The sequence below is a fragment of the Lycium ferocissimum genome, chromosome 7, assembly GCF_029784015.1.
Source record: "Lycium ferocissimum isolate CSIRO_LF1 chromosome 7, AGI_CSIRO_Lferr_CH_V1, whole genome shotgun sequence".
In the NCBI taxonomy this organism is placed as follows: domain Eukaryota; kingdom Viridiplantae; phylum Streptophyta; class Magnoliopsida; order Solanales; family Solanaceae; genus Lycium; species Lycium ferocissimum.
In genome coordinates, this window is record NC_081348.1 from 29,136,887 (window position 1) to 29,152,039 (window position 15,153).

Below are 15,153 nucleotides of genomic sequence, written 5' to 3' on the forward strand. Positions count from 1 at the left end.
TTTTTTGGTCTGAAAATTATGTATTTACCTAGTGCTGAGTTGTGCATTATTTTTATCCCTTCTTTTTTCTTTTGTTTATTATGGTATTACTACAAAATAATTGATCCTATAGTATAACGAAAGATATGGTATAACGAAAGATATGGATGAACTATTTTTAAAGTTTAGGGTAATTTTGGCCCTATTCCCTTATTTTTAATCCTTTTTGGGACGATATTGGATCTCATTTAGGGAAAAGGATATTTAGTAACAACAATTATCACACTTCCATTCCAAGAAAACTTGTGATGGATTATGTGAATCCTCGCTCTCCAAATCACGTATTTCGAAGATATATTATAAATGAAATAGTTTATGTGGGATTAGCGTTGTGCAAAGTTAAACTTGATAATGTGTGAAAACTCACACATGCGGAGTTAATAAGAGTATTCAACCCGATATAATTCGGGATTTACTAATACATCGTTTAATTTTTTATATAAATTCTATACTAATATAATTTCTGCATAGCTAATTCACCACTTCACACTCCACGTAACTTATAGAGTTTTATGGTGGAATTAAATTTCGTTAAAACTATTATTGGTACATATAGTTATACGCGAGAATCCAAATATGTGCGGTAGAATAAAAAGGACAGTGGTGTACAAAACATCTGGTGTTAGCAGGGACGGAAAGAGCCACGCCCCAAGGGGTGTGACGTAGACAGCTTATGTATTAAATTAAAATATAATATGTATTAGAAGAAGAATATCTAAAGTTAAAACATTGTTAAAGTAGGCAATTTTTTTATTTTATCGTATAACAATTTATTTATTACTATTATTTACCGTATAATATTTTTTATACTATCAGAAACTGTATAACAACTCTGATATTATCATTTTACCGAGTATAGTTTTTGCATAACCAAATAGTAGACTAAAGGACGCGTGGCGCTACATGGGACAACCGCTGGCTAAAAATTCCTTGGTTTCTTAATGGCTCTAACTCACTAACAGCACCTCAAGTTTCACTCTGGAGAAGGAGAACTCATTGGTACACTTTCTACACTTCAACTTCTTGTTTCACAACTCATACAATCTTTTTCTCATTTTGACAGACCAAGAAAAAAACAGAGTTGTATTCTACATTTAGGACATGCAAAATTGCACATCAATGAAGTGTTTCTTGTCTAATAGTACCCCTAATGAAACAGTTGAATGGGTGTTTGTTTTGTCACTTTTGTGATTATTTTTGGTGTGTACTGACTTCTTGCATGTAAGATTCATCAATGAATTCTTGCATGTGGTTGTTGCATAGTAAACCTCCACTCTCACTTGCCAATTTGCTGATGTAGTGTCAAAGTAGTTTTAAATTTGCGATTGTACCTCCTTAAATCCAGCCTATTGAAGCAACTTTAAGTTATTTCTGATCATCTTTTGCTCTGGTGTCAAACTGATGGAAGCATTCATGTTTAATTATGGATAATTAGTTTATATTATTATAAATCCTATCTTGCTTTTAAAGTATATTATAGGATAGGAAAGCAAGATGTTCTCACACTATTTCAATATTTTGTTTAAAGCTCATAAAATTTGGCATTACATTGATAGGGAATAAATGGAAAGGAAGATGTTCTCACCAGTTTTGTGCTTGCATTACCGCTATGATTAATCAGTACCTTTGAAGTTACTGACTTAGTTTCTTTTTTCCTTAGATGATGTCACTTTAATGATTATTTCATACTAAATGAGAATTTTTTTCTACTAAGCAAAGAGTTTCCAGCTTCCTTCACCGCTCAATTGAGAGGGGTCGAATCACCTTAAGATGCTTCTGAAGGTGAACAAGCCACTAATTCTATAGTTTATTTCCTATCCTGGAGTTGAATTATTGTCAATTGAAACTGACTAACTAGAGAAGGCAGCCTAAACTTCTTCGCTCATGAAATTCCTCTAAAGAGATCTATTTATTTAGAAAATACAAGATAGTTGACAAATTTTAATCTACATTTACGGAAAATGCGAGTATGCTCTGATGCACATTCTTAAAAGGCTCCCCTTTTTCTTACTTTTATGTTTTAAGAGAACTTCTCCTCGCATCCAGGGGCGGATCCACACCATTGGGTGGGGGTTCGCGGGAACCCACAACTTTTATACGAACCTTGTATTTATAATGTGAAACCCTTCAAATATATAAGAAATTTGAGCTAAGAACCCAGTAACACCAGACATTGCTAGCTGGGAACCCACAAGCTTCAAATCCTGGATCCGCCTCTGCTCGCATCCTGTTTCCATGCCTATAGTTGTGAGACGTTCTTTATGACTGTGCCTGCTGAAATCCCATAATGCTATATAAACTTGGTTCTACTCTTCTCATTTAAGTATTCTATTTCGTGAGCTGTCAACTATTGTCTTCATTTGTTATATGTTTCAATCATGCTTTGAACTAAAGGGTATGTTATCGCCTTATGATGCGCTATTTTCTCTGCTTCATTACATCTGAAACAGATCAGTGGCTGAGGGATAAATTCACAGAATTCTTACTCTTTCCATCAAACATGAAGAACAACTTCATTGGATTGGTGCCAACAGATGATCAGTTTTTCCTCCTCTACTTCATCATCGGAACCTACTTTGGACCAGATCTCCGGCGAGAATACCCCAAAAAATCTGTTTTGCAAAGAAAAGGTCTAGGGCTGCCTCCGTACACTTCCAATCAACTAGCTGGTTCATGCCTAAGAACCGTAGAAGTAGAAAGGGTTTACTATCATGCATTGAGAAAGGCAGATCCCTCTGTCGTCCTGGCTCAACCATGGCTGCACCAGTTCTTTCATGGAAGGCTTCCAACTCTTTACCGCGGAGAAGCTGCAGCTTATCCTCGGTTTTGTGATCTATTTCCTCCCAACCTACATCCTCATTTATGCTGTGATGTGTATAATGTTGTTGCAAACATTGTATTCATCAATGACCCTGATACCAGTTCTATTGAACCAGACAGCATTAAGAGGTTCAAGGAGCTCACTGGTCTAGAACATCTTATCATGGACAAAGATTGCACAAAGTCACAAACCGATGTTCATAATGAAGCTCTAAATAATGCTGGGAAAAAGGAGATGTCCAAGCCTGATGATGTCCTCCAATATGCATCATTAGCTGCTAGTACCCTACCATTTGGTGATGTACCACTAGACACTGAACAATTTGACAATACGTCGTTTACTAGTCTTTTGAAGGATGCTTGTGATGAACCATTTAATGGTATGCCACCTGATACCAACGGACAGTTTGACACTAGACCTTTTAGTAGTCTCTTGAAGGATGCTTGTGGAGGGTCATTTAGTAATATGCCACCTGATCGCAATGGACAATTTGACACTACACTTTTTAGTGGTCTCTTGAAGAATGATGGTGTCGGCCTGTTTACCAATGCATCACCAGATAGCTCTACAAAATTTGGTAGTACTCCTTTTGGTAGTCTATTTAAGGATGCCAGTCCTCTGGCAGAAGGTTCTATTGGTCCATCATCAAAGCACACCAACTCTGAGGAATTAGAGCTTAGTATTGTCTTCCTTCCTTCTTGCCCTTCTAAGGAGGAGATAAGTAAAATTGTTGCTGCTACTAAAAGTGGATTTGCAGTGAGTGGGAGTGCAGCAAAGGGTAAGATAGGACCCGTTCTCGGGCTCTTGGATGTAGGAGAAAGCAAGGACTCTTACTTGTTCCGTGTATCACTTCCTGGAGTACAGAGAGATGAAAGTAAGCTATGATTAAGATATTAAACATTTCTAACTTTTGAATTTGCAATAGGTCCCATTTACGGTTTCTTCAATATGGTTGATTTGCAAAATCCTTTTACAATATGGCAGCACTTCATCTGATTCTCATCACTGTTCTGCTGATTGGTTCTTTCTTGATTGTACTGCATTCTTCTGATGCTTCTGATTTCTCTATCGTTGGTTACCTCATTTCTCATCACTAATTTGTTCAAAATTTATGGTTAATGCAGGAGAATTTACTTGTGAAGTGGAGAGTGATGGTAAAGTATTGATTAGGGGAATGACAACAACTGGTGACAGGACGGTCAGCAAATACTCTCAAGTATTCGAGATGCAAACTCAGAACCTATGTCCAACAGGACATTTCACCATCTCTTTCAAGTTGCCAGGACCAGTTGACCCTCAAGAATTTTCTGGTAATTTTGGCACTGATGGAATTCTTGAGGGAATTGTATTGAAAGCAGAAGGACAATCTAAATGGAATAGGGTACATTAATGTCTTGTTCATTAGATTAGACGGCTAGTACATGTACAAATTCTGACGCTTGTTTATGTCCATAGTTGTAACTACATGGTGTGAGTGTGACCACATGCACAAATTTTGATCTTTGCCCTCAGGCTCTCAACCCCTCCCCACAACATAGTTCTTTAAGGATTATTTTTTATTCAAACTCAGTCTCCAACAAACGAAAAAAGCTTTGAAGAATATGATATGATTGTCATAGTTCTGCATGACTAAAGGGGTAAACATCCCGTGGATGAAGTACTTATTTATGAGAAGTGCAAGAGACTAAAAGTTCATTCTGTCCTCGCTAAACATTTTTCTCTAGAATTCTATTCAATTTCACAAGAAAAAACTGGCTTACATGAAACTTCACCAGAAATTTTCATTGGATACCACTAGTATGGATCCTAATGCGTTCCAACTTACTGTACTCGCTCAACAATGAACTGAAAAAAAATGAATTGCTATATTCTTGCATAGTTGCATGGGAATCAATAGCATCTCCAACTGGTTGGTTTTGTGAATGAATGTTCCATTTCCCAAATTTTGTCGTAGCACTGCGAATAACTGCCAGCTGCTTCATCTTCAAGAGTTTAGCTGCTTCCACAAGTTCCGGACAATCGACTGTTCTTGCTCAACGTGTTACATGTGGCGTCTCTTCAACACTTCTGTCTCTCCAAAACTCAGGCAGAGAACTTGGCAATGACCAGGCTTATTACCATAAAAACAACGTAAAGTGCTACTAGGCAGAATCCCCAGAATCTTGGGACCCGGAATCTATTCCAAGTCACTAACAGCAGAGATCCCATCAAGCTCAATAGCAAGAAAATAAAAGCAACCACGATACTGACGTGGAGATGAAGCTCATAAGCTTTCGGATATACATTTGCTGTCTGCATAACCAAAGCAGTTCCAAGCCCGAAAAGCATGTTGAACATCGGCCCAGCAAAACATCCAGCCATGGCCATGGCCGGCTGGCCAGCCCTTGCAACAGCCACGTCAGCAACAAGATCACCAACTGAGTTTCCCCATGCAAGCACCGTTAAACCAAGAAAGGCAGCAGGCAGTTTTAGGAGCACTCCTAGAACTGCAAGACAGTTGAGGAGTTCCCCAGCAACTGTGGAGATCCAAAATACACTCATCACAAATGCTATAACAACTGCAGGCATTTGCTCAGTTTTAGGGGCCTCCTTTTCAACAATGTAATGAAGAATAGCCAAAGTACAACTAGCACAAAGTACAATGAACCAAAGAGGAAAATGGGTGTCTGAGATTAGGAAAGAGATTGGATGATTTAGTGGCACGAAAGATTTGCAGGAAAACAGAAGTAGGAGGGGGCAAAGAGCAATGTTGGCAGATAGACAGAATCTACTCCATTCAGAAGGTGCAGTCTGTGGTATAGTGAGCCTAAGGAGCATTGAAACAGGAGTTTCCCAGATTAGTGAGACCTGCCAATAAAGAAAAGTTAAAGTGTCAAAATGAAGTTATTATAGTATCTGCTTACTACAAAACTGAGATGCTATGAACACCATCAAAACTCATAAAATAGGAAAAAGAATTTCGCGTGTGTCCGGTGGATTCTTCATGAATGATCCAATCAAGAATCAACAACATGAATTGCAAGAAGAAGCAGAAGCAACTAGTTTCTCTACAAACATTTCTTTAAAAAGCTTGTTGACATACAGAAGATAACACAGACAACCAAGCACTCTGCATGATACCTCCAAACCAATTGGGGAAAAAATCTCCTTGAATGGAACTGCCCATGAGAAACAACTAGTTAGAACCTAGATGATCAAATATCTGTACCTAAAATAGGCATGCTTGCAGATAAATTAGCCAGTATGCACAGGGATCTCAAGAAGTTCCTAAAAGGCTTCAAATCACAGCAATACTAGAGTTCCATGGTGTAAGTAGAAAGCTGAGAATGTATTTTCACATTAAACTCATTCATTTTAGAAAAAGATCCTTGGTATGTAGAATATTACATTTATCACTTATGAGCCATGAGAAAAGTTATTGTCATCCTAATTCTTTTTCTTTTCTTTTTTTTTGATGACATGGGAACCCGCAGCCCTCCGGTGCGCACGGGGGAACCCGGCTCTGTGCAATAGCTCGCAAATCACACGGGAGAGGTAACCCGCACTAGACAAGCCCCGTGCGGCAGCTCGACCCAGGAAGACAAATCCCTCGCTGTCGTAGCCCCATGCTCAACCAACTGAGCCACCCTTGCGGGTATGGTCATCCTAATTCTAATGGCTTAATATAAGAAAAACTTCCAGAGGAGTGCAATCCAACTTCTTAGGCACGCTCTTCTGTTTGTCAGTTGCTTGCCCCTTATTCAATTCCTTACTTGCACTCGAAAAGCATGATAGATCATTGCACATTTGACGTCCATCTCTCTACGTAGTGGCCAGTGTCACTTTGGAGACTTCACCCTTTAAGTGACAAGGGGGTGAGTTTAGTAGCAGTATAAGAGTGGTTCCGTCATTGATAAGCCTATAGGTGCTCATTTTATCGTTAAATATAACTAAGCTTATCTTACATCTTTTAAGCTTATTTTATGTATATTTTTCATTAAGCAGTTCTGACTGAGGAAGTAAGTGCACTCCAAATAGATTGATGTCAAATACTAAATCCTTGATATAGACTTACTTGCTGTGATAAGTCAAAAGTCAAATATCATTTGTTTGTCAGTTTAGAGAAGTTAATCACTAATGACTATTGATGCTAACCCTATAGATTGTCTTTCAGTCAAACTTGATTAAAGGAATTTATACCATAAAAGCAAGTAAAAGGGAAATGGTACAGTGAACATGTACTCATCATTATTCAAGTGATGCACATCAAACCAGGACCAAACTACATATCGGAAAGGTGAGAAGGAGAAAGGTGGGTCATTCCCTCAAGGACCAATAAAGAGGAATTGCTTGAACTACTAAAAGTAAAACCCCAAAATGAATTTTTGGTACTTTCTTCAACTTTCTCATAGTACTTAAACAGATCCACTCTACTGTCAACTGAACAAAATAAAGCATGTCAAAGGAAATTTGAGCACCAGATGCCCAACGCTTCGAGGATATGTTGTATGCATCAGCAAGAAAAAAATCACGTTTCATACATTCTCAGCATGAGATTACTAATAAGGAAAAGCTTTACACCCCAAAAACCTCCAATCTACCATTCAAGTATCTGGGACTCCCCCCATTCCCTTTTACTTGCCCGGTATACTAAAGATAGATTTTCCTTTTCACTTGTCCACTTTAGCAAAACAAGAGAGAATTAATTAACTTTTACCATTTTTACCCTCATCATTAAGTAAACATGAGGCGGATCCAGGATTTAGAGGTTCTGGGTGCCACTCTGCTGTAAAGTAGACGTATTGCAATTTACATGGTCCAAATAGAGTAAACATTTGATCAGTTGGATCAAATGTGAGTTGCGGTTCGAGTTATTTATCTTTTCGATTTGCATAGCCAACTATTATTCCAAGTATTGTATAGAACAACTCAAGTTTACGAGCATAATTATTACTCCTATAACATAAAGAAGATTTCTTTTCTAAATTAGAGTGAACCAAGACTAAACATACCTTTTTCTCTTGTATTTATTAAATCATTTAAATAAAAATAAAATAACATGTAAAATTAAATATAAGAAACAACAACGGAAGAGAAGCTGGGGCAACAGGGAAAGATTATTAAAATTTTGAAGAAGAGAAAGGGTTTGTTGCAAGAAGAAAATTATTTACTGAAATTTTATGCTAACAATATTGTTTACCTAAAAATGTTCTAAAAGTTGTGGTAGCAGGGAATCGATCCTGCGTCCTTGGAGAGGAGAACATGGCTTTTAACCACTGGCACCACAAACTCAATTTGTCCTCTGGGTGGCATGGGTTATATTTATAAGAATTCTGATACATATATACATATATAAGCAAAGTTTCAACCGACGCGTGGGGGTGGCGTGGCACCCCCACAGTCCTACATAGATCCGCCCCTGAGTAAACATTTCCCAAACTAATTGGAGTACTAATTTTCACTTATTATGAACCTGAAAATAAGTTGCCACTACCTTGGATACAGTTACTGCTGAATTTACCCACTCAATTATTCTGAACCTAAAAATGCTACCGTTCCCAGATGGTTTTCTTTTGTGGATGCTAGAAGCGCGCCTAATAAATTAGCTTTGCACCATCGTTTTGTCAACACCATGACGGTAAGACAACCCACATTCAGTATTGACAGTTACCAAAGAGAATCCTTCAAGGAGAAAATCTAACTTCGGTGCCAATTTTCAGCAATCATCCGCACTATGTATCAAATGTGCTTCAAAATTCTAGAGGATAGCATATACCATAAGTCTGTAAAGTACTAAACATAAATCAACATACAGTACCAATATTTTCTTATTGCTATATAACAGGATAGGTTGTTTATGTATAATAAAAGACTCTAACCCACGAAACATTTCCTCTGTCAAGGCTTTGGAGCTAGTTCAAGGTTGCAGTTTGATCTTGATAATTTAATTGGGTTACAAATATTTCACAGTAATGCACAACACAACCAAATCGTTTCCTACACAAGAGGAATGACAAACCTATTAGCCCTTTATCTCTCGCATCAGTTCCGCATTTTATTATTTTTGTCTTTTTGGTCCATCAAATGCTCAATCTTGCCCTTCTTAAAGAAATGCATATGAATTGGTTTGTTGATAATTATAGACAAAGACACAGACCACAAATTAAGAAATTTTAACCCCCTAACTTGGTTTCAAGATGCTGAATAAATCATCTATCAAATGTCAATACAATTACAAGCTAAGATGAATAATTCACTAAACTTGCATTACCATAACAAGCAAGATTTAGGACATACCTTTCCAAATACTTGCCAGGAACCTGTAGTTTGCTTCTTTCCATTTTCCACAGTTCCCAAAACTTTGCCTTTTTCAGAATCCAACTCAACAATCCCTATATGAACTTCATCACTTCTAACCAAACTCACCTCACCTCCAAACTTACCACCCTTATCTTTCACACCACCCATCCCCAAGTCCATCCAAAACACAAATCCAACGAAAAAGAGATAAAACGCGACAAAACCAATAGCTTGCCAGAGGAAAATCTCAGCACTTAAGTAGACATAAAAAAGAAACAAAGCAGCAGTCAAATAAAACATCACATCCCTCACAAAAGGAGCAGGATCAACAGCAAAAGGCGCCGCGTAAATCGCCACAAATCCAACCACAAAAGCAGAAACAAATGTCCCCGCTGAAAGAATAGCACCAAAACCAGTCCTTGCTTGACCTCCCCTAACTGCAGCCACAGATGCAAAAACATCAGGTGCACCATTACCTAAAGCCAAAAGGGTCACTGCACCCATTGAAGGTGACAACCTAAGATGTGTAGAAAGCTTAGTAACCACAACAGAAAAGTAATCTTGGGCAGTCTTGATAAGGATATAGAATTGTAGAAACACACATAAGGCAAAAAAGGGGATGGAGAAAAATGGGTTTTCTTGGAAGAGACAATAGTGTATGGAAAAGTAGTTAAAGATTCCATTAGAGTCAGTGATATTGCTAGGCAAGCACACAAAAAGATTGGATTTTTCTTCAAGAATGGACCTGTGTGGAGATTTGTGAATTGGATTTAGGGAATATTGGGGAAGTGGGACGACTATGAAGAAAAAGAGGATAGTGGTGATGAGGATCAGTGAAGTTACAATGGTGTTGAAACAGGAAAAATTAAAGGCCATGCCATTCCAGAATATTATTGGAGTTGAAGATCGCGCTTTTTCAACACTGTTTTTTTGTGTCACTTTGATGAGAGTATTCACGCGTTTTCGTGTTTATGGAATGGAGTATAGTTAACTTCACTGCCTGTGGGATCAGTTGATCACTAGATCCGTTTAGGGATTGCATTAAAATACTTACATAAGTTTTCATATAATTTTCTTGCTAATGTTATCTTTACCCAAAAGAAAAAGTGGTAACATCACTAAATACCCCTAAAATATAAAATATTTATCTATTCATACCCTTCTCAAACTATTTTCACTTCTATCCCCGCCGGCTAGAAATATTTATCCGACATATCCCTCGGCCAAATCCCTTCCTCCGTGATACCACCACAGTATATTTATATATCATGATGGGATCATTGAGGACTAAAACAGTCCTTCATAATACCATCTCAGTACATTTATATATATACCATGATGTACCATAATCCTGAGGAGTGTCTCATTGAAGGACTGAAGCAATCCTTCATGATACCATCACGGTATATGTATATAAGATGATGGTATCATAGAGATTTTTTTCCGAGAAAAGTGTTTCTTTTTGAATAAATAAACATGATCATCTATAATACTATCTCAGTATATTTATATACTATGATGGCATCATGAAGGACAAAGAGAAGAACTGAAGCATCTTCCATGATACCATCTAAGTTTATTCATATACCAAGAAGGCATTATGGGGGACTAACAGAAGGACTAAAGCATCTTTCATGATACTATCTCAGTATATTTATATATCATGTTGGTATCATAACTGGGGCATCTCGGGTAAATATTTTTAATTTTTTCTGAGGGTACGAAAGTAATGGGGGTATGAGCGAGTAATTATTTTGGTTTGAGGGGGCATGCGTGATCTTTCCCCGAAGAAAAATCCAATAAATAACTTCATCCACTAAAATTTAAGAATAATAATATTTGTCAAGTTTATATTTATCTAGACTAATTCAATAAATGTATATATTTTTCTCACCAGAAAAAGTATTATGTAAATAATTTCATCCACTGAAACTTAAGCGGGTGAGACAATTTATTATTTCGAAACCTTGTAAACAGCGTTTAAGTAAACATGAATTTTCCTTGTGAATGGGTTGAAAAATAGGAACAGGGGTGGCTCAAGCACATTAGGGGCTTAAAGCCATAATTTAACGAGAGGCCTTAAATTAAAAGAAAAAAAGCTTTAATATATTTTGATTTAAATTCTATTCCTCTAGTTTCTAGAGATGCAAATATATTAATATTATTTTTATAATCAATTCATTCTAATAATTCTTTTTCAATTAGTAATATAGTCAATCCAATTAATATTTATGAGACATTATTGAACTTAGGTAAGATTTTATCAATTCTAATTTTGAAAAACATGTTTCCGTTGAGGCAACCATTAGAGAATTATTAAAATTATTCCATAAGTAATATAAGCATTTGAAAAAAACAAGTCTTTTTATTTGATCGAGTATATCGATTAGATTATTATCTACTTGTACAATTTCAATTGACATTTCTAATTCAAAAATTAAGTCTAGACCATCAATATCGGGGTGAGTGAGTAATTACTATGTTTTATAAAAAATTCAAGGACAAGGAAATATTTTAAAATTCTTGTCATCTAATGATCTCAATTTGTTACCACCATACATAAAATCAAAAAAAAAAAAAAAAAAACCATACGCTTCAATTTTTTTATGGTAAACTTTTGCTAACTGAATTAACGAAAAATAATATCTCGTACCAAATAGTTATACCCAATAAAAATTCAAAATTTTCAAGTTCGTATGTTGCTATACAATTGGCTTTACTTTTAGTTTTTGGTTCTTCACTAACTTTTACTAATTTCAATAAAAGCATCTCTTATCGATGTAATTTAAAATAATATTACGTTAATACGTTAATTATGACTTTTCCTACATGTTTATGGCAATGATTTAAGAATTAGAATGAACATGCTTCACAATCGAAAAAATTACAGTAAACAAATTAACTTTTATTTTAAAAAAAAATTACTTTTCTATTAAAAGTACTTAATATTTTCTTAGAGAAAACTTATACACCAATTGGGGGCCTAAAGCACCTGGTTTGTTAGCTTTACCTTAGAGCCGGCCATGAATAGGAATTACAGGTCACAAATTTGAAAAATAAATAGTTTGAGAAATATCAAAAAGTTTTCCTTCAAGTAGTGTTGATTAATTGAGAAACTAGTTAGAGAGTCGTTTTTTGTCCTGAACAAATCATCCATTTATTTTTGGAAAATTTACCAATCATAGCTAACTCTAAGAATTATTTATGAATAATAAATACCTTTTAATTTAGTTACTTTTAGTAGCTCTAATGAATTTTCAATTTACCCATCATACCTATACCAAATATATAGAGTTATTACACTGTATCAATCTTTTCCCTCAACCCTCTCTCTCTTCTCCCTTAACTCTCTCTCCTTTTCCCTCTCTCTTCTCCCTCGGCCAGCCGCCGTCCAACTCTATCGCGGCTATCAACCACTCCATCTCCCTCCTCCTTCTGGTTCTTCATCGTCACAGAAGAGAGAGACGGACGGAGACAACAAAAATAGAAGAAAAAAAAGCGAGCAGAAGTGGCAGAGAAGTTGCCGCTGGTCATCTTCTCCGGCGAAGCTCCACCGGAGCCCAACAAAATAGCTGTCTCTCTCTCTCTCTCTCTCTCTCTTCCCTTCTCTCATCTCCACACATCACCACCCTCCGCCATCTTTGCAAATCACCACCGTTGAACCAATGCCATCACCACCTAGTATCAAACCACTACCCCCTTCATCACGCCAGATCTGAAATCACGATTTGCAATCAATCCATTATATCAAATCCCAAATTTTTCAGTGTATTTATATACAATGGATCCTTTGAGTGTATTCTTCATTTTCTTAATGTATACATTATTCAATAAGGTCGCATTTGTATGATCTCCGGTGGAGTTGTTGCAGATCGCTATGAATACAGTGTATATTTTTTTTTTTGAGTAAATACAATGTATTTTTAAAAGCATTTGAATGTATTCTTCATTTATTTGAGTGTAAGTACATTCAAATATAGTCGAATAAAAGGATTTCTGAGTGTAAATACATTCAAATACAGTCGAATACATTCAACTTTGCGACGCCTATGGCGACGTTGCTGATCGAGGCTCGAATAAATTCAAATACAGCCAAAACAAAAGGATATATCAATATATAATTACACTAAAATACACAGCTCCATCGTGTATTTACATGCAATGGAATTCAATCATTCTGAACATACATGTATTCAGAGAAATTAAGGTTGCGTGTATTCAAATACAGTCAAATACACGTGATATCAGATAAGATGGAATACAACTGAACAATGTATTCAAACACACGCGAATTGCCTAAATGTAGCTAGAAACCGTAAATAAGTAAAAGGTAGCTACTATTCATTAAGGGCTCCTAAAATGTAGTTATTTGTGTAAGTTGCCCTTTATTTTTTAAGGCTTCTTTTTATTCTTGAGACATGAAAATAGTAGACGTAACCCAACTAGAATATCTATTGGCGGTATGCTTTCTATTTGAAAATAAACATTTGCACTAAGCTACTAAGCTATGCGCGGTCGGGGAAGGGCCGGACCACGAGTGGTATATTGTACGCGGCCCGTGTGTGTTACCTTGCATTTCGCAAGAGAGTACATTTCCGGCTCGAACCGTGACCTCCGGTCACATGGCAAAGAATGGTTTTTTACGTTTGATATTTACGCCAAGGCTTCCCTTCTAACTAGAATATCTATTATTCATCATAAATATGAAATTGTTAATATTGCCTTATAAGAGAGGAAGATTTACTTTTTGTAATAGAGACTTTCACTTAGGCAAATTAGTTCATATCAATCATGAATTGGCAATATAGATCGAAAAAAAAAAGGACAAAATTGAGACTAGACCATAATAAGAACACTTTTTTTTTTTTCAAGCTGAAACCTTCATCTATTAATTCATTAAGGGCATGGTATGTCCAAAGAAGTGTACAACCAGTGGCGGAGTCACAGCCCGGCAAGGATGTTCAGTTGAACATCCTTCGCCAAAAAATTATATCGTGTAGACATGTCAATTATTACATATTACAAACATCTATTACATATTGAACACCCTTAATATATAGATTATACGAATTCGAACACCCTTGACAAAATTCCTAGCTCCGCCACTGCATACAACATCATTCACAATCCAACTTGAGAATATTTTTTCCCAAGAAATTCCATGCAAAAAAGAAATTGAAAACTTGGCTAAGTTATGAGCAATAACATTAAACCGTCTAGGAATATGAACAAGCACAATATGATGTAGATATAGACATGTTCCAAATATCTTCAAAAGGTATACTCACGTCTCAAGTAGCCTTCATATTTTTCTTCAATATATCTACTACACCTTTCGCATCAGAGAAGATATAAAGTTTTCTCCATTTATTTTTGTATCGCTTTTTCTACAACTTTTTTAATTGCAAACGCTTCAGCAATCATAGAATTCCCAACGAATTGAATCAGGGATCCATGGCATGAAGTAAAACTCTTGCTATCCATAGCAATCAAACCGATGCTTGCCTTATTCGATTCAACTTGTAACCATGTATCAACAAATAAACAAGCCTCATCTCTGGGCACTATTAGTTAATATTCACAATTCTCTTGTAAATTACCATTTGATGACTCAACAAGCATTATTTCAAGAAATTCATTATACTCGAATAAAGGTTTTGTCACTATGTCTGAAGAATCAGTTAATTCATTATAAAAACACCAAACATTACTAGACTTCCACATATGCCAAATTATCATTACTGTCAGAATCAGAACACCAGTAAAATTAGAATATTTTTTGCCATATTAATCTTGGCATTCCACCATAAAAGAGAAGTCAATAAATATTGTAAAGATCATTTCAATTAATAAGACTTATTTTCCAAATCATTTGAGAGTCATGACACTTAAAAGCATGTGTTTCACAGTCTCATTTTCTAAACCACGTCTCCAACAAACACTACTCACATGATACATTCTTTTTCTAATATATTGTTTACTGATAAGGTATTAAGCACACACCTTCATAAAAA

At 36.1% G+C, this 15,153-nt stretch overlaps 3 protein-coding genes across 5 annotated transcripts in view; 1 reads left to right on the forward strand and 2 right to left on the reverse strand.

Moving 5' to 3' along the window:
- LOC132064216 (signal peptidase complex subunit 3B) overlaps positions 1–15,153 on the reverse strand; it is a 50,000-nt gene that overhangs the window by 4,614 nt on the left and 30,233 nt on the right. The gene's annotated exons all lie outside the window — the stretch shown is intronic.
- On the forward strand, positions 548–4,345 carry LOC132064213 (increased DNA methylation 2). 3 transcript variants are annotated; one of them, XM_059457122.1, is made up of 3 exons: positions 548–1,038; positions 2,490–3,734; positions 3,985–4,345. In XM_059457122.1, the coding sequence occupies exons 2-3, from the start codon at positions 2,540–2,542 to the stop codon at positions 4,248–4,250; spliced, it is 1,461 nt and encodes a 486-aa protein (XP_059313105.1). In that variant the 5' UTR covers positions 548–1,038; positions 2,490–2,539; the 3' UTR covers positions 4,251–4,345. The 3 variants fall into 3 exon arrangements, with proteins under 3 accessions (XP_059313105.1, XP_059313106.1, XP_059313104.1); XM_059457123.1 differs by lacking the exon at positions 548–1,038 and adding an exon at positions 1,053–1,821; XM_059457121.1 differs by lacking the exon at positions 548–1,038 and having other exon boundaries at positions 1,856–3,734.
- Positions 4,491–10,182, reverse strand: LOC132064211 (cation/calcium exchanger 5). Its single transcript, XM_059457120.1, has 2 exons — positions 9,137–10,182; positions 4,491–5,707 (listed from the first exon to the last, which is right to left on the reverse strand). The coding sequence occupies exons 1-2, from the start codon at positions 10,013–10,015 to the stop codon at positions 4,943–4,945; spliced, it is 1,644 nt and encodes a 547-aa protein (XP_059313103.1). The 5' UTR covers positions 10,016–10,182; the 3' UTR covers positions 4,491–4,942.